The sequence below is a fragment of the Haemaphysalis longicornis genome, unplaced genomic scaffold (assembly GCF_048455015.1).
Source record: "Haemaphysalis longicornis isolate Haplotype H1 unplaced genomic scaffold, Haemaphysalis longicornis Haplotype H1 scaffold_80, whole genome shotgun sequence".
Classification (NCBI taxonomy): Eukaryota; Metazoa; Arthropoda; class Arachnida; order Ixodida; family Ixodidae; genus Haemaphysalis; species Haemaphysalis longicornis.
This window is the reverse complement of record NW_027526446.1, coordinates 930,640-954,353: the sequence shown is the minus strand read 5'-3', so window position 1 is coordinate 954,353 and position 23,714 is coordinate 930,640. Positions and strand designations below refer to the sequence as shown.

At 45.1% G+C, this 23,714-nt stretch overlaps 1 protein-coding gene across 4 annotated transcripts in view; it reads left to right on the top strand.

Annotated features, from left to right (window-relative positions):
* LOC144150845 (uncharacterized) overlaps positions 1 to 23,714 on the top strand; it is a 173,214-nt gene that overhangs the window by 113,942 nt on the left and 35,558 nt on the right. Inside the window, exon 1 of one of the 4 annotated variants that reach the window (XM_077682200.1) lies at positions 16,148 to 16,715. The exons of 2 other annotated variants lie outside the window; for them this stretch is intronic. In XM_077682200.1, the coding sequence (XP_077538326.1) occupies positions 16,637 to 16,715 (79 nt within the window). In that variant the 5' untranslated portion in view covers positions 16,148 to 16,636. Of the gene's footprint in view, positions 1 to 16,147; positions 16,716 to 22,087; positions 22,291 to 23,714 lie in introns of those variants that run through there. One more of the 4 variants, XM_077682202.1, reaches the window with a different exon arrangement.

Genomic DNA, 23,714 nt, shown 5'->3' with positions numbered 1-23,714 from the left:
CAAGCACTTTGAAGTCAGCTCCCACGCCCGCCTCTCCCCCAAACACAGTGGCTGCGCCACTGTTGTGACGGTTAAATGGTTAGTGAGAGTAAATTAAAGGCTAAACCAGCTTAGATCGTGCACAAAATAACGCCGGAAAAAATGCGGGAAATATAAACAAGGACATTTTATTCTCCGATAAGAGCAGAACAATTGCGTTTGAACGCTACTCCCATTGTTCTGTGTCCAGTCAACTCTTTCTTGCGCAATGAAAGCATTAAAGGGACACTGAAGTGAATTTGTCAAGCTCCCGTTTTTGCTTGCACTGCGTAGACTGGCTCAAATTAGCCCACTTTTCATCGTTTTTCCGGTTGACAAATCGGTAATTATTTTACAAAGCGCGAAAGAAGAAAAACTACCATGCGCGGTTTGCGGCGGCCGCACCAACTAAAGCTGTGACGTTGGGAGGAGCGGGACCGTGATTGGACGATGCCCAAGGTGAGCAACCAAACAAGTTTCGGTTTCGGTTTCGGTTCTGTAAAACACAACCTGTGCGTTGTTGGATGGGCATTCTCAATAACTCAGTAATCATCGTACCGCGCTTCTGCCATGTTGTCAGCTGTAAAAATGCATAAAGATAAGCCTCCCAGGACGGCTTGGAATCGTAGCATTCACTAGCCGAGGCCTACGTAGTGCATGGACGCCCTCCGCGTGCCCGCAGACGCACAAATGTCATGCGCTTCCCCCCCCCCCCCCACCCCCCCCCCCTATTTGGAGCTTGCCTCACTCATGCCTGTACCGTAAAATGCGTGTTCGCACCAGGCCACCAGGCCAAGGGTCTGTTCATTCTGGCCTGTGCCCACTGCCCGCAAGCAGTTGGTGCTTATGGACAGCACGCCAACGAGAACTCGCTAGCGTGCCAGTGCCAGCCTGCGCGCGTTCTGTGAACTAGTTCGTGGAACCATGAACGTTGCGGCCCAAACAAAGGTTGACTCAATGTAGAAAACATCGGCAGAAAACAAAAAAGTTAACTTACAAAAAAAAAAAAGCACGTACCCGCGGGGACTCGAACTCGTGACTTCCAAAACACTCGGCGGCGACACACCTGCAGCCTCAGACAACTCGGCTACGAGACGGGCTGTGCCGACCATCGTAATATAAGGTATATATTGTACAACAAGTTTACATTTTTATTTAGTTTTGGCATTTCAAGCAGCCTAGGTGACTATTTGTTGTATTGTGCTCGTGCAGTAAGCGTCCCCCGAGTTTCCGCAATAGCTCACGTCTAGCAATTGCATTTCGTAGACGGAAAAGCGTTCGCAGATGCGTAGTCGTGCTGCTGACCGCTGTGCTTGTTCGCCCAGCGCAAAAAAGTGCTTCCCGCACCCTATTTTTCCGCTGTACGGTAAAAATATCAGTTGATTTTATTTCCTTAGTACCTATATTGACTTCGCTGACTCTTCTCCCGCCTTCAAGAGGCCTTATATTTTCCTACGGGCGTACCAGTCAGCGAAGCGTCGCATGTGCGTTTGCGCAGCGCTTGTGTGAAGCGACCTTGACTTGGAGCTAGATACAGTGTACAAACTAACCAAGTAAAGAAAGGCCCATTCTTCCCTTCACAAACGTGTCCTGGCCCTGGCTTCGTTTCAACTGAGCGAACGAATTGCGACGACCCGTCGGCGTCCGGCGGACGAAACGCTGGGCCGACTGACTCTGTCTGAAGGCCGGGGAGCCGTGCAGATAGCTCAGCCAATTGCGAGCTCGGCTCCTCTCGACGTCACACGAAAACGCAGCAGAAAATGGGCGAGCGTAAAGAGAGGAGGACAGCATTTTCGAATTAAGTTTTCTACTAAATAAAAGCGCGTAAACGCGCCCAGAGTGGTCGTAACATGGCCTGGGGACCCCGGACTACAATTTGCGCAAGTAATCCCGCAATGTTTACATATCACTTCAGTGTCCCTTTAAAAAAAAAGTCGAATAATTGAATTCCAGGAAGTGCTTCATCTTCGCACAAAAGGGACATTTCGTCACTTTTTTAGCACAAACGTCGTGCTGCTTAAGAGTATAATGAAATCTGCAGCGTGGCGTCACCTCAGACCATTCACGCTGTCCAAGTGAGCGGAATAACTCATGAGCGGAATTTTAGGTGGTATCTTTCCACCCTCATGAGCGGCTGCTCAAACAATCCGCTTTTTTTAGTCTGGTTTTGAGAGAATACAACAGTGACACTAGGCACGAAAAAGTGATAGAGCGAAACATGTTGGAGAGCATGATTTCGAGGGACAACACTAGAACAAAGTGGGATATTATTATTATTATTATTATTATTATTATTATTATTATTATTATTATTATTATTATTATTATTATTATTATTATTATTATTATTATTATTATTATTATTATTCGATGATATGAAAATCTTTAAAGAAGTGCGTAATATTCATGACTGTAATTATCTTCAGGCTGATATTGCGTCATTCCATCGTTGGTGCACCAAAAACGACCTAATTTTGAACCCCTCAAAAACGAAAGTTGTCTCCTATAGTAGAAAAACTCAACAGCTGCAATACTCTTATAAAATTGCAAGCACTGCATTGCCGAGGGTGACTGAAATTCGGGACTTGGGAGTACTATTTGATTCTTCTCTGACTTTCTCTTCCCACGTTACACAAATTACCCGTCGCTCTCTTCGATGTCTGGGTGCTGTTTGCAGATATTCTAGAGAGTTTAAAGGTCCTCTTCCTTTCTTCAAGTTGTATTCGGCTCTCTGCTTACCTCTTCTTGAATACGGCTCTGTTGTTTGGAATGGAACTTGCAAGTCCAATAGTGACGGTATCGAAAGAGTTCAAAATAAGTTCCTTTCTATCTTTAGGCACCGTTTCCGTCATGTACAAGAAGACGCAAATGGCAGCATGTCTTGTCTCAAAAGTATTCCTTCCCTTCGGTGTCGACGAATGCGAGCTGATATTATCTTTCTGTATAAACTTCTTCATGGGGATATTTTTAGTGACGACTTGGTTACACTTATCAATGTCAACTTGCCGAACAAACTTTTCCGAACATTTCGAACTTTTAGAACAGATGCTTTAAGTAGAAGACGCTCGTCCATCTGCAGAACACAATGTGCATATAATGAATATTCTGATCGTCCTGATATATTCCAGAGCTCTTTTTCTTTGTTCTCAAACGACTTGAAAACTGTTGTAGCTTAAGTGCCTTTATGTCATTGCAAATTTATGTGCCGTATTTATTTTAGGCAAATCATGTTCTTGTTTGTTTGTTTTTCACATTTCCTGGTTTTGCGTTGCTTGTATTTCTGTAGGTTTGAGTGCCAGTGCTTGTAATGCTGAGCTTCTTTCAAAGTTGAAACTTCCGACAATTTGTTATAAAACCTTCGTTTTATGCGTATAACGTATCGCTGTCATGTTCAGTGAGTATTTCCTGTTTTTCACGTGCCTTGAACATTTCGCTGTCCGAGTGTCATGGCTGGCAACGATAGGTCTCATGTTTCTTTTCTTTTCATTTTTTTTGCTGTTTTGCTTTCTGAAATTACTGTAACTATCTTTACTTTATTGTTTCTTTCATGCATACGGTTTTGTGTGTTGTGTTGTCTTGATTTTAGTTTGTTTTTATGTATGTTTTGTATATGGTGTACCAGTACCAAGACCCTAGGGCTGTTCCTGGGCACCGAAAATAAATGTTGATTGATTGATTGATTGATTGATTGATTGATTGATTGATTGATTGATTGATTGATTGATTGATTGATTGATTGATTGATTGATTGATTATTACTAGGCAGAGCAACATAGGCATCTTCTTTTTTTATTTTTTTTACCTGTACCCAGGCTCCGCCTGTGCTTTATTTCTGTCATTTTCACTACTTCAATTTGTGTGTGTCTTGTCGATTGTTTGTTTCTTGCTATATGTTTCTTGTGTTTTGTTTTTATGTAACTATCCGTGCGCCAGCACTCAGGCCTCTGGCTGTTCCTGGGCACGTAAATAAACATGATTGATTGATTGATTGGTTATTAAATTAAAACTGACATTTTCGTGCAGTCCTGATGGAATTCCTTCTGCTGTACTGAAACCATTTGGTGATATCCTTGTTCCGGTATGGACGTGTATATTTCAAACTTCTCTCAAGACCGGCAAGTTCCCCGCTCGTTGGAAGGCTGCGCGGGTTGTTCCTGTATTTTAACCAGGGTCAAAATTATACCTGACAAACTATCGACCGATTGCTATTCCATGTGCTGCTTCTAAGATCTTTGAGTCCGTACTCCATATAGTGCTGAAGATTAGTATAAAAACTATATTAATACCTGAACATCATGAATTTCTTGCGGCTCGATCAATACCTACCAATCTTGTCAACTTCATGCTGCACGCCTCGGCAGCTGTGCGGAGGTGAGGCCAACTTGTTCTTGTCAGCTTTGATTTGAGCAAGTCTTTTGATGTCGTCTGCCGTAAGCTCTTATTCAAAAAACTCTCTCAACTTGATATACACCCACCCCTCTATCCCATTATGCAATTACGTATGTGATAGGTCATGTTTCGTGCCTGGAAATGGACAGTGTTCTGTTTCCTATGAGGCCACGAGTGGTGTTCGTCAGGGCTCAGTTCTTGGGCCAGTTCTCTTCTCAATATTTATAAATGACGTTTCACCAGTATTTAATGATTGCAACTTCCTTTTGGATACAGATGATGTCAAAATACCTAAGTCTGTTTCCAACACTGCCGGCTTTCCCGTCCTCCAGAGAGCGATCTCGTCCTTTTCGCATTGGTGCTAAAGCAGCAAACAGCCATCAACACATATAAAACTAAGGTAACGACATACACACGAAAAATCTGACATCTTGTTTTCCTGTAACGTTAATGGTGAAATGGTAGACCTCATGTGGCAGAGGTTAATGACATCGATGTCAATTTTGACAGAAAGCTGAGCTTCTCGTTGCATATACGGTTAATTACGTGTACGGCTCTTCGATCCGTCGGTGTTGTGCGCCGGATATCTAAGGAGTTCAAAGAACCGAATGCTCTTCTCAAGCTCTACACTACTATTCATCATCCACAGCTTGAGCATGCTCCTGTTCTTTGGAATAGCACATGCAAAACAAACTGTGTGCTAATCGACAGGGTCCAAAATAAGTTTACCTTTAACCATCGCTTAGCCGGTAATAATAACTCTGGATCATCTTCTGCGTTGACGCTTACACGACTAATCTCCAGGAGGAATATGGCAGATCTCATCTACCTCAGTGTCTTGTGCAGGGCTCCTACTACAACTCCATGTGCTACAGAAGTTGACAAGGAAACACATTGCTTTTTCATAATCCTAAATGACTGCGTGGCGTGTGCCCTATGTTTCGATTACAGTGTTTGTACAACCGGTACTCTGAATACTTAGATATGTTTAATAATTCCACGACTCTATTTCGCAAGCATGTCCGTGAGCTTGTCATGCCATAACTTTGCGCTTTTTCATTCTTATCTTCATGATGTACTGGTTTTTATGCAGTCATTTCGGTGTGAAGAGTGAGCAACACAATCATTTTTTCTTCTTCCTTATTGCTTTTCTTTATCGTCCCGTATCTTTCCATGTATACACTCCTTTTTGGCTGTTTATTTTAAGTGGAAGGCATCTGACATTCACTCCGTTTTTGTATGGCTTACATTATCCCATCTGCATATTTCTCTCTCCAGTACGTGTGCATATGAAGCGTTCACGCTTGTTTCCCTATTGCTATAGGCACTAAAATTTATATATATATATATATATATATATATATATATATATATATATATATATATATATATATATATATATATATATATATATATATATATATATATATATATATATATATATATATACGTGTGTGTGCGTGCGTGTGTGTGTGTGGGGGGGGGGCAAAGCGGGCAATGTTCTTTGTGCAACCAATGCTATTTTTTGCGTGAGATGTGCACATCTTGCGTCGCGTAGCTGTTTCCTTGTGTTTTTTTTTTCTCGTGCGCCAGCCCAAAGGCCCTCCGGCTGTTTCTGGGCACACTAATAAACTATTGATTGATTGATTGATTTATTTATTTATTTATTTATTATTAGTAGTAGTAGTCATAGTAGTAGTAGTAGTAGTAGTAGTAGTAGTAGTAGTAGTAGTAGTAGTAGTAGTAGTAGTAGTAGTAATCAGTAATAAACCCAGAGATGACGGGCAGCCTTATGTATATGGCGAACTGGAAGGAAACAGACTACCATGCGCAGAGAAACAAAACTTTTGTCTGTTAATGCGAATCCACGAGATCCAAATACGTGAAATTATGCGCGAACAAAGTGACGCAACCTAATAATTGCCAAGAAAAAAAAAGACATTATTCTGGCCTCTACAGCACTCTTAATTATCGAGAACTTTGGGATACAAACAATACGTGAATACACCGAAACAGTAACATGCAATAAAGGTATGTAGGCAAGTACTAAACCATATAGAAAATGAGCGGCGGGGAAAAGAAAGGTCGAATTTTAAGCATTGCCATCCTTTTGCCCAACAATATTGACCAACAAGCGCAGGCCATCGACAAAAAAAAAAGAGAAATAAACGGCTGTATATCGCCGCCCAACATGTCGGACGGAAAACTGTTTGGGGCATAAAAATTAAGTCGCCAAAAATGGCAGTAGTATACAGTTGGTGCTCTATGAGGGGTGCAGGTAGATGGCGCTGAGTGCTCCGTGGTAATGTGAAAGCGGCGGGTCAACGTGGTTCTTTGCGCATGAGCACATCGCTGGGTGACTCCAAGCAACACCTTGCATGGGGTAACGACATCCGCAAATTACGTGCAGTTTGGGCTTACGAATAATGAAAATATACAGTCATGTACAAATGAAATGGGAACACGAAATATGAACCAGAACCAAAATTGAAAAACACTGTTCGTTCAGGTATAATAATGACGCGCTATTCGTACGGGCCCGCGGGCCGGGCTCGGGCATGAACCAAAATTTTGTCGGGCCGTGCCGGTCCGATCAGGCCCGGGCAGTTCCTGAGGCCCGGCTATCCTGGGCAGCACATTCTAAACTGTTGGCAAGAGAAAGTTTCCTTGTTGATATTTCAGGTAAAGTGAAAACAAAAAAGGAAGTGCTAATTCACTACCGCGCCGTTAAAAGATGTGATAAAAAGACGATTGCACTTAGAAAGCCTTCACATCAATAAAAGAAACGTCTGGGTCCCATCAGCTTACTGGGAGACAGCGGGCCAGAAAACGAGGGCACTCCAGCCACAGACTACAACATAATTGTAGTTCTCTCTTCTTTTCAAACTAAAACAAACAGAACAAACGTGACCTGGATTTCGCGGTGTGTGCAGAGTTCGAAGAACCAATTTTCTAAGCAGAGCCCATGACTTTTTCGCGCAAGAATTTCTTTAGAGCCATGACTAAAGGCAACAAAGAACAGAAGCGCAGATAAAATCATGCTGCCAACGTAACTAGAGGGAAAGACAAAAATCGAATGGTGAAACCGGACGCATCGTCTGATCAAATTTCAGCAAGGAATGGAAGAACGAAAGGAGCAATATCTGTTGAAGAATTGCAATAATAAAAAAATCCACTTACTCAGAATCATTTAAGGTATCCTCGGGTGCGCCTTGATTTCGAACACTGGCAAATGAAGTTGCACGACTACCGAAACTACAGCTTCTAAGTGAGGATAAGTTGTACAAAGTTCGGTCCACGTTTAAAGGAAATTTGAACCTAAACTAGTCGTATTCGCTTTGTGCCTACGCTTTTTAGGTCAACAGCAAACTTCTTCAAGTTCATGCTAATGTCCTGTCGGACTAGGGATGATATTTAACAACCCTCTGGTGGGCTCGGGCCGGGCTCGGGCTCATATTTTAGAAGTTTATCGGGCTCGGACCAGGCTCGGGCTGGGCTCGGGCTCAATTTTTATAAATTTCTCGGGCCTGGTTTGGGCCTGGGCCGTGTTTCTATCGGGCCGGGTCGGGCCGGGCCTAGGAATTGAAGCCCGTGCACTGCTCTAAGCCACATTTCCCAACTTCGTTTTTAATATTGAGCTACACTTCATTTTGACTTCCAGAGAAACAAATCGCGCTATTTGTGTGTTCTGGTTCATATTTCCGTGTTCGCGTTTTATTCGTCCGTCACTGTACACTTCTAATGGCATGCGTGTATTATGAGTGATGTGTAACCGCGTATCGTACGTGGGCTCTTTCAAATGTATAGGTCTTTTGTTCTGAGGTGTTACTTATTTCTTTTAATTTGTTAACTGCTGCCTATCTTTGACGCGGTGTATACAAGAGTTGTATGATTTATTTCTCCGCCTTGTATCGACCCTCACGGGCTAACAGTGGGAATAAAGAAAACCATAAACAATTAAACCCATAACGGACAAATAAATAAATAAATAAATAAATAAATAAATAAATAAATAAATAAATAAATAAATAAATAAATAAATAAATAAATAAATAAATAAATAAATAAATAAATAAATAAATAAATAAATAAATAAATAAATGTGAAAAGCTCACTCGGAAAAGGTTGTGAGTATATCCGCCACGAACTGAAATTCACAAGCGTGGTGAAGAAACTTGGCGTTTAAATACAGATAGAAACTTTGTACACACTCTGAAAACTAGTTTGAATTAGCAGGCTTCGATTGTACGATGCAATTGTACAATTTTTACACGCACGACTTGTTTTGTACAGTTTAGAGCACCAGTGAAGGGAGGAAAAAACCTCTTGAATACGCACGCCGAGATGCTTCAGCAAGGCGATTTTCGCCGTGCCGGTATTTTGGCATCGGCCAGGAGAGCAAGAGAAAACTGATTGATTGTCGAATGTCTCGTTAATGTCTTCGAAAAAATTAGCTCTGCGTGGTAAACACGCGACCCACAACTGCCGGGAATTTGTGGTACACGTCCACGAATCCCGAGGCAGGCACACTGGAACATTGGTAATCCTTAAAAGGGTTAATTCAAAATATCCGCTAATTTGTAAAATGTCCGCTGTCGGGTATTTTTTTCCCCGGAAACTGATAGCTTCTGATATTTTCCCATCCAAGCATTTCGTACTGTTAAGTGACGGCAGGACAAGCGAGACGAACCATGGTTGAAGGGGAAGCGACGTCTTCAGCACGGGTCATCAGGGACCCCCCGCGCAGGTTTCCCTTTTCCGGAGTTTGGGATATGCTACATCGCCTATGTCGTCGTTTTCCTGTGCCAATGTTAAACGGCTGCCTTTTGCAAACGATGGTAGCAATACTCCGTTGTGCGCGTAAAAGATAATTCAGGGTTAGGTCCTCTTTCGAGGCGCTTGGTAAGACTGCAGTGCGACGACTGGCGATGGATGCTTTTACAAGCTTCAGTACCGTTTTGCACGCCGTTGTGCCTGTTGGCGGGGTCATCATGACTCCGCTCCCTATTCCACCGGAAAACACATCCCTATGTATCACGAAGAAAAACACGAAGATGCCCTTTTCCAAGAAGGTCAGCGGTGTAGCGTTCCGACTCTATCGCCCACACACCCGCCACAGTCTGCCACGAGCACCGCTCCCGCTCCGCAGTATGTGTGGTACGTTATTATCTACCCACGTCTTTTGCGAGGACTAACACCTCGGCCCCCGTCATAAGTATGCTTCTCGTGGTCGCGAGGAGCTGATCGGGACAATGAATACGATTGGGATGCTGGCACGCATACGTAAGAACATGGTGCGCAAGAACAAACAAATGTTCCCTTGGAGCCCGGCAAACATTTGTCGTAAATATGGGCAAACACGTCGTCCAAAATGCACATTCTCGATGAAATATAAGCCACAAAGCAGATCAACATCGTGCCCGCGATTGCGTAGTCTGGACAAACTGCTGCAGGTGCTACGAAGTGATTCCTCCTTCGCAAAAAGGCAGGAATAAAGCGAAAAGTACGACTACTTCTCACCACTTGGAGCGCAAACATGTTAAGGACGGTCACGATTATTTCAGGCACAAGACAAAAACATCCTCACACATTGAGGGTAGGTCGCTTATCTCGGCCGAGCACTACAGAATAAGAACGAAAAGTGCAGTGGGGTTTCTTGCTGGGGACGTCAGTTGTGTACGAATGCGGCACATTCTGGCGACACGCTATAAGGCGGGCGATACATGTCGTTTCTTGTGGATTCAACTCTTATTCGCATGCGCTGCTTTACTTCGTCCGTGGCTCTTGCCCCGCTTCAATTGTTACGTGGGCCTTACGCATCTTTTCCCGTTTTGAGCGGCATTCATTTTGTTTTGCGTCATTTCTTATTCCTGCAACCGACCAGTTTGTTTACTTCGCCAGGTAGCCTTTTACAGCAGAAGAGACGAGGTCGGTGCAGGTCTTAGCCATAGAGTTTCATACTAATATATACTAGAAAGAAATCTGTCGCTGCAGTCACGGGCCGCCGTGGGCGGCGCCATTGCCGCTAGCGACGTTCCTCGCCTACTTGGCTTAGCTAGTCATACGGCTTTTTTTTTTGTCTCGAAGCCGAAATCAACACTAACATTTTTGTCTTGTTCATCGTACATGAAGCTTCTAAACAACTATTGACAAATTAATCTTTTTGGAGGTTCAATTTTATAATAACAAAGCAAATTTCATGAAACGTCTACGGTAATATTGTTGCTTTTTTGAAGCCTCAGCCAACATTTCAGTCTGTTCATGAGCCATGCCAAGGACAAGTAGAACGTGCCTGCCGGGTACATGACGGCACGCTCGCTGAAGCGCGGCTCCCCTAGACAGTGGCGCCAGATTTCCCTCTAGTATATATTAGTATGAAACTCTATGGTCTTAGCGGCTAGTGAGCGGGAAGGGTTTTGGAACGGATTAAGCGCAGTTTGGTCACAAGGCGGAGACCAGTTCCCGTTATATCTCTCTATACCTCTCTTTCTTGCCTTCTGTTTATGTCGGTTAAGAACACTGACAGGGGAAGGAAACGCAGGAAAAAAGCCGGGGAGGTCCAGCCACCCTGTGCTGGCAAACTAAAAAAAAAAACGACAAAACTAGAAGGCATAAATAAGGAGGAAAAAAATGGCGCATGCGCTAGTGGTGCAAGGATGGAGAGAGAGAGAGAGAACTTTATTATGAACAGATGGTTTAAGGGGACGGGGTGGCCACCAGGCTGCTGGCGACTAAAGCAGCTCGTTTTCCATGTTGTTGAACCTTTTCATGTTGTTGAGCCTCAAAACGAAAACGTCGACCGGTCCTGATGGCATTCCGAATGTGTTTTTGCACCGTTATGCTGAAATTATTTCCCAATTTTTAGTAATAATTTTTCGAGCATCTCTTTTGTCTGGTGTTGTACCTGAGGATTGCAAATTAGCCCGCATAGTTCCAGTATTTAAAAAAGGAGACAAGACGCTGTTTACTAATTACCGTCCAATCTCTCTGACTTCTCCTTCAAACTTCTCGAACACATTATAGCTGACTACATTATAATTTTTTTAAACAGAAACAACTTATTATCTGACTGTCAACATGGCTTCAGAAAAGAATTTTCCACGGTCACGCAACTTACTTCCATTGTTCATGACTTTGCTAGCGTTCTTGATAAAACTGGTGAAGTTGATGTTATTTTTCTAGATTTCCAGAAAGCTTTTGATTTAGTTTCCCATGTTCGTCTAATGCACAAGTTAAAAGTGATTGGTCTTCTAGCATTTGTAACTAATTATATCTCTTCCTACTTGTCGAACCGCTTCCAATATGTTTGCATCGATGAACATTTCTCTACTCGGCTTCCTGTTCTTTCGGGTGTTCCACAAGGAAGCGTATTAGGCCCGTTATTATTTCTAATTTATATTAACGATCTTGTAACGCTTATTAGTGATCCCGTGAAAATTAAATTATTTGCTGATGACGGTATCTTATACAACAAAATAACATGCCCTGACGATCAACAAATGCTGAACAGAAATCTTCATTATGTTCAGGCGTGGTGGGAGAAATGGGGACAGAAGCTGAATGCCAAAAAATCCGTTGTTATGAACATAACTAACAAAAAGAATAGACTGTCCTTCCCGTACAATCTTCCGTCACAACCGTTAGAACAAGTATCAGAATTCAAATATCTTGACGTCACTATAACAAACAACTTGAGCTGGAACAAACACGTATCAAACACATGTGCAGCTTCATTCCGAAAACTTTGCTTCCTTAGACACAAGCTTAAAAAGACCCCAGCAAACGTTAAGCTACTCCCTATACATCCATAATTAGACCGCGACTGGAATACGCCTGCACTGTCTGGGATCCTCACACAAAAAGTAAATTAATGCTCTTGAAATGATACAGCGTAAATCCGTCCGATTCATTTTTTCGAAATATCGTCCCAGTGACTCGCCGACAAGATTAATGGAAGAGCATGGCATTCCAACACTTCAAGCACGCCGTCAAATTCAAAGGTTAAAATTTCTATTCTTGCTTAAAAATAACAAACTTTCACTTAAACCCGAGGAATTCCTTAAGCCACTAACTTCCCGACAAACACGGCATAGACACCTCGAATCTCTCGAATCCTCTCTCGAATCTCTCGAATCCTTTTTCCCGCGTACAATTACAGATTGGAATAAACTAAATCGGCTGTGACCAATATTTACTCCCTTGAACTATTGGAATTCTGAATGGCATTGTTTTGCGTTTTCGATGCATTCTTGTGTATGTGTGCAATCTATTTCCAACAGTGTGCCACGTGTATTGCGTATTTTTGTAACTTTGGTGCATTCCTGTATTTGTTCAAACTATTTTGATCAGTGTACGTTGTGTATTGTGCCTAAATGTTTTTTTCCCCCTTGTTACGTCCCTTCTGCTTGGGATAAATGCAATCTTCCACTTTTCAGTCTCCAGGCTCACCAGCTCAGGCTGATGGATAACTCACTCGCTCACTCACTCGCTCACTTACTCACTCACCCATGCGATTACATATCTTTATTCGTGCAGCTCAAAGACTGGTTATGTCTGCGGACTACGAGTCCACGCAGATATTTATTACGCAGCTCTGAAGCACGGCTGGATGGACCCCCATCGCGAAGAGACTTATTTGCAGAAGGACATGCAACCCGGCCTGCTTGCGACCGGACGTGCAATCCGGCCAGTTTCAAATTCTAACTCGGTTGCTCCAGCATCAGATACAGAGTTCGGGTCTTGTGCGTACGGGCGCTATCCAAACGTTTCCAACATTTTTCCGCCTTCTGTTCACAGTTCAGTTTTTTTTTTATTTCACATTCATATGAAACCGAATCCGTTTTTCTTATTGCTTCGTTGGTATTTCCGGCTGCCTGCTTTCTAAGTTAACATAAACGTAGCAACATAAATAATACTGAAAGTTTATACGTACATTCTCGTAAAATAAATTCGTGGCGAATTTCAGAAATTAAGTACAGAGGGCGAAGAAACACAATGGACACAAGAAATGGGAAGACTAGCGGACAGGCCTCAGTGTCTTTCGCACTAATGGCTTTTATATCATAAGATTGATTGATTGATTGATTGATTGATTGATTGATTTATTGATTGATTGATTGATTGATTGATTGATTGATTGATTGATTGATTGATTGATTGATTGATTGATTGATTGATTGATTGATTGATTGATTGATTGATTGATTGTAAGGTTTTACGCGCCGACGCAACGCAGGCGATAAGGCGCGCCGTAGTGGAAGGCTCCGGATTAATTTTGACCACCTGTGCATCTTTAACGTGCACCGAAATCTCGTACACGCAGAAGTTTTTGCTTTTCGTCTCCACCAGAAAAGCGGCCGCCGCGGCCGCGAATCGAACCCTCTTCCTCGTGCTCAGCAGCACAATGCCTTAGACACTGAGCTCCCGCGGAGGGTGAGTAGTAATAAATACCGTATATTTTATTTCCGAATTAAGCGTGACGCGAACTTCATTAAGTCTTTGAAAGAACCAACGTTTAAGCAAAACACATTGATCGGGTGTAGTTGGTTCACGCTCAGGTTTAAAAAAAATGCTCAACAAACGCGCTACGTCTTGTCTTTATATAGCCCGTTTTATGAAGCCTAAACTTCCGAGCAAATGACAAAACATAGTTTCTTACTTGTAATGAAAGTTTAGGCAATAAACTATAAACTCCTTTTTTTTTTTTTTCGAACGGTACTCTCTCGGCATCGCATCCTGTTTTTTTTACCCTGGGTTATCAACAATCCGACCGAGCAATAACCGTCCCTCAATCAAGGCTGTTCGTGGAAGCCAGCAGTGCATGCCTTATCAGGCCTGCGCGCAGCACAGTACTTATTTCCGGGTTGCGTAACAACTAACCAGGCGCATGCAGTTACGGGCCAAAAAGAACGAGAGGCCCCTGGAGTGGGCACGGGGTGGGGATGTCAGATGATAGTGATCAACCCGGTCCATCTTACACGACCGTTCGCTTTTGTTCTCGAGTCTGTGTTTAAGCGTGCATTCTTGCGTGGGGAAATCGGCATGCCCAGCTTGTTTACTTCGAACAGAACCCACCATCTCACGTTCAACGAAGCCCAGACAGCCGTCGGAAAATTCCATACACATTTACCTGTATGCCTGCACTGCGGACGTTTCCTCGCAGCCTCATAATGGCTCATGTTCTTTCTGGCTTTATCTACTATATTACAAAGCTACTGTACTTCATTCGTGGGTAGGGAAGACGCGCGATTTATCTGGACTACTATTACTAGCATGTGGCGTTCACGGCTCGAGCTGTCTCGCAGAAGAGATGACGTAATTTTCGCCCCAAGTCTCGCGTTCCGCCTTATTCTTGCTGCCGCTACTCTAATTATTAAACGCTTAATTAATCGCTTCTATGCGGACTCATCGAAAAAACCAGTCTCTCTCTGTCTGCAATATTTGACACGTCACACTTTAGCCGAATACGAAACCGGTATCAGTAAAATGCGCCAGCAGCTTGATGTTCTCATATACATGGTTTGCACAGATGTTAGCGCGCCGTCATGCTTTGTGACCCACAAGCACGGCGGAAGGCTGGTGCTCTTATCTGGTGCTCTCATCTGTGATCTTATCTGCGCTCTTATCTTACCTATCTCGTGCTCTCATCTGTGGGAGCGCTGAAGAAGCTGGAAGCGGGTCGCAAGAATGGGCTGTGATGACGCGGTGTGCAAGCCCGGTATGTGATCGCTTATATTGCCCCCTGAGGAATATATTGCCACTTATATTGTCAGCAGCGCAGTTATGAACATCAGTGAAGCCGCTTGAAAGAGCTCGGTGTGTAGCCCTTCTAGGAATGCACGGGGTCTTTGGAGGTATTAACATTCCACAGTAATGTCATGCTTTCATACCGCCTTATATGCCCATTAAAATGTTTTTATGGCGTGTGTGAATGAGAGTGAAGCCGACATTAAAGAAATGCAGTTAATGTCGCCCAAGACAGCTCCAGAGATGCATGTGTGTAATAAGGTGGATGTATATAATAGGATGTATATAATAAGATAAGGTGGATGTATATAATAAGATGTAATAAGATTATATAGTAAGATATAATAATAAGATAATATAACTTTGATATCAGGCTGCATATTCGGTTCCGTTCTATATATTGCCACTGAAAAACGTCTTTCCAGCAATGTATTGGAGTGAGGCTGACAACAAAAGGAGGCCGATGCATTACAGAGATGCTTGAGCATGTACACGACAATTCCCCCCGGGAAGTTTCTGCTGTTATTTTTGCTCCTGACGGTCGAGAGCCGCGTGGCCGTTGCAGCCGCTAACAGCAGCAGCCCGGGTAGCCGCATTTCTGGCGCAACGACGGCTTCCAGAACAAGCGCTTCCTTTCCGGGCATTGGCAATGACCCGGGCCATCGGAAAATCACCGCCACGTCCCCGGCATGCATGCCCATCATGGCCCACCGAGGAAAAACACAGGAACCGGCAGTCGGCTGCTCGCATGCCGACCTTGGCCGCCACGGCGGGCCACGAACAACAGGACCTCCCCTCCAGCGGAGCCGATCGCCAGACGAAAACGAAAGAAACAATTCCGAGCTGGCGTCTGACACAGATACCGCGCGGCCAGCAGATGCTTTCGCTCTCGGAGGAACGCAGCTCAGCGAGTTTCAGGAGGCGGGGGAGAAGCACTTAGCAAGGAGATGGGGCCCTTTCCCCGCCTCGGCTTCTCTGGGCCTGCTCCGGCGGGTGCGACCTACCCGCGAGCAACGAGCCAGGAAAAGCGGGCCGTGCTCCCATAACAGCGCAAGCAGCAGCCGCTCACGGGTCATTCCCCGAACGGACGGCTTCGCGTTCACTTCGCGCCGGGCGGCCTGGCCACCAGCGGGGGAAAACCCGGCAGCCACGCGCCCTTGCGCTTCCCTCGCAGCGACAACTCGCGCACTCGCTCGCACAGCTGAGCCCGCGCAACAGCTCAAGTGCTGCCGCTCCCGCGCGGCAGGGCTCACGGACGATTGGACGTTATAGCGCAGCCACAGGTGCTGCAGCCAGGTAGTGGTGTGGCCGACCGGCGGGCTGTGTGTTCTGCTTCCGCAACCACCGGCATCGCTTGGAAGAGCGTCGCTGCGAGCTCCTGTGGTTGGACGCGCGCATCGGATTCGGCGAAGACGGCTCCGCTCCTTGCGTGTTTCTTCTCTGGGTGTCGGGCCGCGGTGCGGCCTCCCTGAAAGCGGCCCCAATGCCTGGATCGGCGTGTACCCGTGCCCGGATCAGGATGTTCCCCATCAACACGAGCGTCTCTCAACCGCGCCTCAGCCGTGAGTCCTTGATCAGTCGATGGGCGTGTGCGGGTGGGGGAAGCGCGATGGGCATTCGCAGGGATGCACCGAGGGAGTTCTCCTCTGCAGTTCGTCTCGAGTTCGAGCCCCCAATTAGCGACCTTATGCTCAACGTTTTAACTTGGTGACTCTTGTGCAAAGCCCTCGAAAGAATGAACTTGGCTTAATTTTATTGCAGTTATTTTCGAAACGTTTTGAGTCCTGGGGAGAGGGCGCCTAGAAGCACCAGCGTTCATCCGCGGTCATCCGATTGAAGATGCACGCGAGAGTCCCCATATTTCCGTCGATGTTTCCAACGCGGGATACAGTTTTCCATATCTTCGAACGCATGAAACTGAACTGGCTTCAACGGCGAAATGTGGGTACACTGAAAAAAAAAAACATGCTGCCAAGGCGTAACGTTTCAAAAACGGTATAGCGCAACCGACTACCGGAATATCGCTCATACCGAAGCCGTTTCATATAAATAATGTAAGATATTTTGTTTTACCATGCGTTTATTTTATCCCTGAATATTCTAAAAGTGTGCAGTGGGACAGCATTAAGTGGTTGTTATTACACTTTCTACGTGTTTTTAGGCACCGCACACACTGCTATATCGCTATTCCTTTCTTTCCTTGCAGGCGTATGCGGGAAATGCTTTCATTTTCGCAGATTAAAATTTGATTCTATTAATGCGCACAAGGACTGTCGGCTAGCATGCTCCAATTCAAAACCGTACGTGATAGTACATAGCAACACAATACGACCGAACTTGGCTGTTGCGTCTTCAAGAAGGCGCAAAAAAAAAATAACATCCGTATACTATAAGCACTAACGCAACCACCCGGAAACAGGTTCTCGATCGGCTTCACGTGATATTGTCGCTCCTACTCCAGTGGAAGGGCAGTTTAAAGTGGCACAAAGCCCTAAACGTTCCTGTAAAAAATTTGTGCATGGTGTCCTTCGCACGATCACGGGTCACGCCAACCCTTTTTATGCGCCAGTTTGCCCTAACTAAAGTCCTTCAATATTTCGGTATCTAAAAGCAACGTCATCTGATTATTTTTTTTACATTCCAGCAGACATAGTTCATAGAGCATAACAAAAATTGTGTCGCGTCCTCACGGGCTGCGCAGGCTGCGAACACGTGCACCGATTTCCAGCAACGATTGCAAGATGTCAGCCGACAGCTGGATTCTGCTTCCGAGGGTTATAACATCCGCTCTTGTTCGTCGAACTTACGACTTTTGTACAGCCATGGGCTCTCGTTGAGCGGAAATCGCGTGAACAAAAGCAGCACAACATCAGGAGCGTCTTTTTTGGGTATTTATTCTGCGAAATGCACCCTCGTTAAACGAAACTCCGGTTAAATGGAACAACGTTGTCCTTGCATGCAGGTTCCGGTTAAAGAGACTGTAAACATGTCTCGGCAAAAAAAAAAAAAAAAAAAAAGAACCATGAGGGGGGTGTGATCCCGCGGCTGCACATTACTGCAAATCAGCCTTTCGCGGTACCGAAGATTTTGCGCGTGCACGCTAAAACCAGTGCAGCGTCAGCTTTCTTTCCTGCGTGAGACGGTGTTCGACAGGCAATTCCTGTCAAAATTGTTAAAGGTAAAAGGTCAAAGTCAAAGTCAATACCTGTCAAAGGTAAAAAAAATTGAATTGTTGCACGTCTGTCAATCTCAGTGGAGGCGAGGGAAATGCATGGAGACAAGGCAGGTGACGTCCCATGCAGCTGTTACAGGCGGCCGTGAAAGTTGAACGGCGGCATGCAAAAGTTGAAAGGCAAGTGCAGCCGGGTTGCGGCAGGCAAGAGATCGAAAACATTTCCCGGAACAGGAGGTACAACCTCGGGTCATGTGTTTTTAGCGCGAAGGCAATATTGGTGTACCTCAGCTGATTTCGCGTGAACACGTTCACTCTGTGAAGAAACCTCGTTTTCGAAGCCTCCTTATTTTCTGGTGTATAATTCACTTGCTCAAATGTTGACGCGCCAAGCCTCGACGTTAGGACTAACGTCACGTTTTGAGGGCTCAAGCCGTCAACTGGTGCCTACCGTAAAAAAATAGCAGTGGCTTAGCTCGTCTATGCCAGGATATACGTAGTGTAACCTAAGGTTCAGCTGGTTATTCTTAGCTTTCCTGGTTGTCTAGGATTAGCTGATTATAATGCTTACTGCTGCTAAAACGATTTCCAATCCATTACAATCCAGTCGCGGCGGCGGAGGCTCCAGCGCGCCAGCTGTGCGCCGTGAGACGTCACTGCTCCGCGCGCATGCGCAGCCCCGCTCTCCAGTAGCCACGCGAAACTGCTCAACCTCGGCCAGTGTAGCTCACAATACAAAAGTAACCGTACTCATTATACGTCGAACTCTGGGTACAGTTTGACGTCGTAAGACGCCCAATTTGCACGTTGGGACTAAGCTCAGGCGCGTACCCGATAGTTGACGTTGTTGTATTAGCAAAGCATCACGCACCGACACAATAGCACGTTCCCGTAGTAATGTATTGGGCAAGGCTTTATAAACAGCAGTGTTTACTGCAGCAGCACGCGTTGCAACCGATGCTGCCGACCGCGGTGCATGCATATGCGCGGCGGTGGTATTGGACACCGCTTTGTGAGCGGGAATTTATGCTACTTTCGAGGACATTCCGCGCTTGGCACTTCCAAACGGTATATAATTCTTTACTTCTGTTTTTATATTAGCACGAAGGTGTTTTATTCCCGTATACACGAACATTTCACTGACGTCATATCCGTCACGGAAGTGACGCCAGTACAACGAAACAAGCGACCTGTAAAGGGTGCACCCCTACACGCATGGTCTTCTTGCGGGGAAGCAACTTTTAGTACTTAAGAGTACGTTATACTTGGGGTTGTTCGTTTTCGGATTCTATATCGTAACACGAAAGTGTTTTATACCGCGATACCCCAAGATTTCGCTGACTTCATATCCGTCACGGAAATGACGCCAGTGCACCTTTGTCGAAGCGACCCGCCAGCAGGATGTCGCTTGCCAAGCACACCCTCAAGACAGCCGCCGACCCGCAAATCATGCTCAGCTGCAGATTTCGCTGCACATTTCACTTTCGTGCATTACCGATTCCTATGACAGAGGAATCAACCGCAGTTTTTTTTTTTTTTTTTCTGAAGGGGTTTGAGTAACCACAAATGTACAATTTACGGGCAAGCATGAAGTAGCCGCTAATAGGGTTAATTTTGGTTAAGTTTCAAGACCGAAAACCTGAAAGAAGCGAATTGAGGAGGGCCCTCCGGTCACTGTTTACTGTAATTGAATCCGCATGCATTTGACCAAAGTAAGGAATGAATTTCTTCGTGCAGTTGCGTGCACTGAATTTTTTACCATTAACTTTCCGAACAGCCTCAAGCAATGCCTAATCGTCGCCTCGTTTGCACAATTCGGGTAGTAGGGACCAAGTATAAAGTTGTAATGCCAGCCGCAACTGTCCAAAACATAAACAACGCATGGGGGTGCGTATTCAGAGCAGCTTTTAATGGTGCTGAAAACATCTTTTACTAGACTTTATGCTATCATTTCACTGATTGAATGCTCGTACTCCACGTGCTGCCCAACCCCGGCCTTCATAATAAACAAACAAACAAACAAACAAACAAACAAACAAGCAATAAATAAATAAATAAATAAATAAATGCAGATTCATCGGTGAATCTTTGCATGGGCATCTTTGCTTGGGATCTTTGCATGGAATGCATGGGCATCTCATCCCTGTTGATAGCGAACTTCAAGGGAATCGGGAACACTCCCAATAAACGTTTTCACTCTTTCCTTCGGGTCTGGAAGCATTGTCAAAGCTTCCTGTGCGTGATGTGCTCGTCGCAGCAGAACTATCCGCGTTCCGATCATGCTTTGCTTTGTGGTACTTTTTCTAAAATGGCTATCGAATGCGCTCCTTGCTGCCACAGAAAGGAAGCGGCCAATAGCAGCTACATTGCTTCAATGAAGTAATTGAAGCGCTCGAAGAACGCCAAGACTCGGAAAGAGAAAAAAATTCTTTTGAGCAGATTTCCGAGTTTTCTGACGGGCATAAGGCAGCAATTGTTAGCCGGAGGTACTTTGTGACCATATATTCCAAGTACCGGATGTGTTTGTTGACGACGTTCTGAAATCACGTAAGGTTTATAAGTTGAAAAAAAGAACTGTTTCAGGGTCCCTTTACTGCTCGTCTCGATGAGGATGCCTTGATCGGGCTGCAACACGTCGGCGTTAATTCTTGCATGCTCCTCGCACACCGCGCCAACCGCGCTCGGCGTCCTAACCCTGGCCGTGATCCCGTTTGCTCGCTGCTGCCTGCTGCCCCTTTTTGTGGACCACCAGTATCGGCATTTCGTCGCCAGCCGTAGTGCCGGCGGCAAAGAGCCGCCGTTCCCCCAGCAACAAGCCGGAAGTTGCACTAAGACAACGAACGCCACCGCTGTCAGCTTCTGACGCCATTTTTCTGCGCATGCGCCCCACCGTTCTCTCTCCCTCTGCTTTTCTCTCGCTCCTCTGCTGGCGGATCGACGGCGCACAATTTTTTACGGACATGGGCCTCTTAACGCTCACTCAGAAGTCATCCGTGAGCATATACTAATTAGATGCGCATTCTAGCGCCGAGGATTTAAACTCCCGCTGCAACTATAGCAAGGATAACTCGCTTTGCCCCCCTCCCCGGAAGCAGACAAGGGAACGTGACGTGCACATAATGCTGTTACCTCTTGGCTTCTGATTCAAACTAACTTGTACAGTCATTCCATTAGTTTCCGCTTTCGTTAAACAATTCGTCCCGACCAATACCTTTCGAAGGGAAATACCTGGAATTCTTTGCATCAACGGCGAGGTTAGGTCTATTCTATCTAAGAAGCACACGTTCGGTCCCGCACCCTCAGCAGAGAGGCATGCGACGCGTATTTTGATGATGCCACCCCATCGCGACCTTGCCTATCCTGACCTCGCAGCTAATTCATCGCGCTATAGAGGGTCGTTGTCGGGGAAAGAAAACCCGGTCTCAAGGTCTAACGACGCTGTTCTTCTAGTCTCGCTCTCTTCTTTCCTTTTCCTTTTCTTTACAATCTTCTCAAACCGGCGAGTAAACAAATAAACAAATTGAGAAACAAAAAGTTCCACCCGCTGATGTGCCAAGACGGGAAACGCGCGGCCACGCAATCAGTGCGAGAAAAACTGAATGCTACGCGCTATCGCAGCCGACCCGTTTTCTCAAGTAGCTCGCGATTGCGCCGTCGTAAGACGCCCGCACGCAACGCCGCAAGCTGATCTCGCCAAACAAGTGGGGGTCAGGGTCTCTGCCCGCGGCCTAACCGCGTTCAGCTGCCCACCCGACAGTCCTGCGCGGCGACCATTTTGGAGCTCTCGTGCAGCCAGCGTGGCGGCGAAGCCGAATGGCGTGGCGGTCTGGCACCGAGCGTGCTCCGTGATAAGCTGTGAAAGAAACGCCGGACTCCTTGTCGCGTGTTTCCTACGGATAGTCTTGTGATCGGGATGAAGATCACGAGCGAGCGACGACGCTGTCTCTCTCCCCAGCTGTGCGTACGTGAGTGAACATGGGCTTGAAGTTCATTGTTTTTTTTTTTTTGTCAAGTCTATTTATTTTACGATGTTATCTCTTTCTATGCAACATTTTGTCGAGTATCTTAAAGGCTATTGTAGTCCGTGTACTGCTTCCTAAAATAGTTCCTAACTAAACTCTCTTCAGTCCAAGGACGTGGGTTGGATTCCCAGCGGCGGCGGCCGCTTTTCATGGTGGAGGCGCAAAGCGAAAACGCCCGTGTTTTCGAGATTTCGGCGCATGTTAAAGATCCCCAGGTGGTCAAAATTAATCCGGTGCCCTCCACAACGGCTCGCCTCATAGCCTCTGTAGCGTGGGCGCGTTAGACCTCAACCAATCAATCAATTAAAATCTCTTGGGTGGCATATTCAAAATCACAGACCGAACAACCATCTCCTTTAGACCTGCGCGAAGTTCGAGCTCTCAAAAACAGCTACAACCACTTCTGTTTTATATCGCCATCTTGTCTATTGGGAAAAGGTGGCATGCATTCCCTGCATGCAGTCTAACCATCTCGCTCTAGCAGAATCGTACCGATACCTGGGCGTACTCATCAACAGCAAGCTAACATAGACTGACGGCCGATGCCTCCAAAAGATTAGGTTTTATCAGAGGGTCCCTGTTCTGCTCACCGGCCTCAGTTCGTAAACTTGCCCACGAAAGTTACGTCTGTAGTAAACTCGAATATGCTTCTCCAATTTGGAATCCAAACCAATCTTACTCAATCGACGCCCTTGAAGCCATTCACAATCGCACGACTCGCTTCATAACTTCCCAATACAATTTCTGCACAAGTGTTACTACTATAAAATTATCACTGTATCTCAACTCCTTGGATCTTAGACGAAAAATAGCACGCCTCTGTTTGTTTCACAAACTGCATTTCAGTTTTGCTTACTTACATGACTCCCTCTTTCTTCCACCAATCCGAACTTCGCGCCGTCTTTTCAATTCTTTGAGTATTCAAAATTTAAGAGGTTACACTAACGCTTTCAACAGATCTTTTCTTCCGTTAACGATTGAGGACTGGAATCTGCTTCCAAATGCAATAGCCAATGAGCGTAATACTCTAAAGTTTAAAACATTACTCGAAACGCATTTGACAACCGCACCGTCGTAATGTCTGTGTATTTGTGGTGTAACCAGTTGCTTTTTTTACATTTTTATGCCACTTTGAATTGGCCTATTAGTTGCATAACGAGTTTTGTTATTATTATTATTATTATTATTATTATTATTATTATTATTATTATTATTATTATTATTATTATTATTATTATTATTATTATTATTGCCCTTTAATTCCGATTCTTGAATTGTGTATGTTCTTTGTCTCTAATTGCCTATGCTTGTTCGACCCTCCCCCCCCCCCCTATGTAATACGCCGTCAGGGGCCCTTAAGGGTAAAT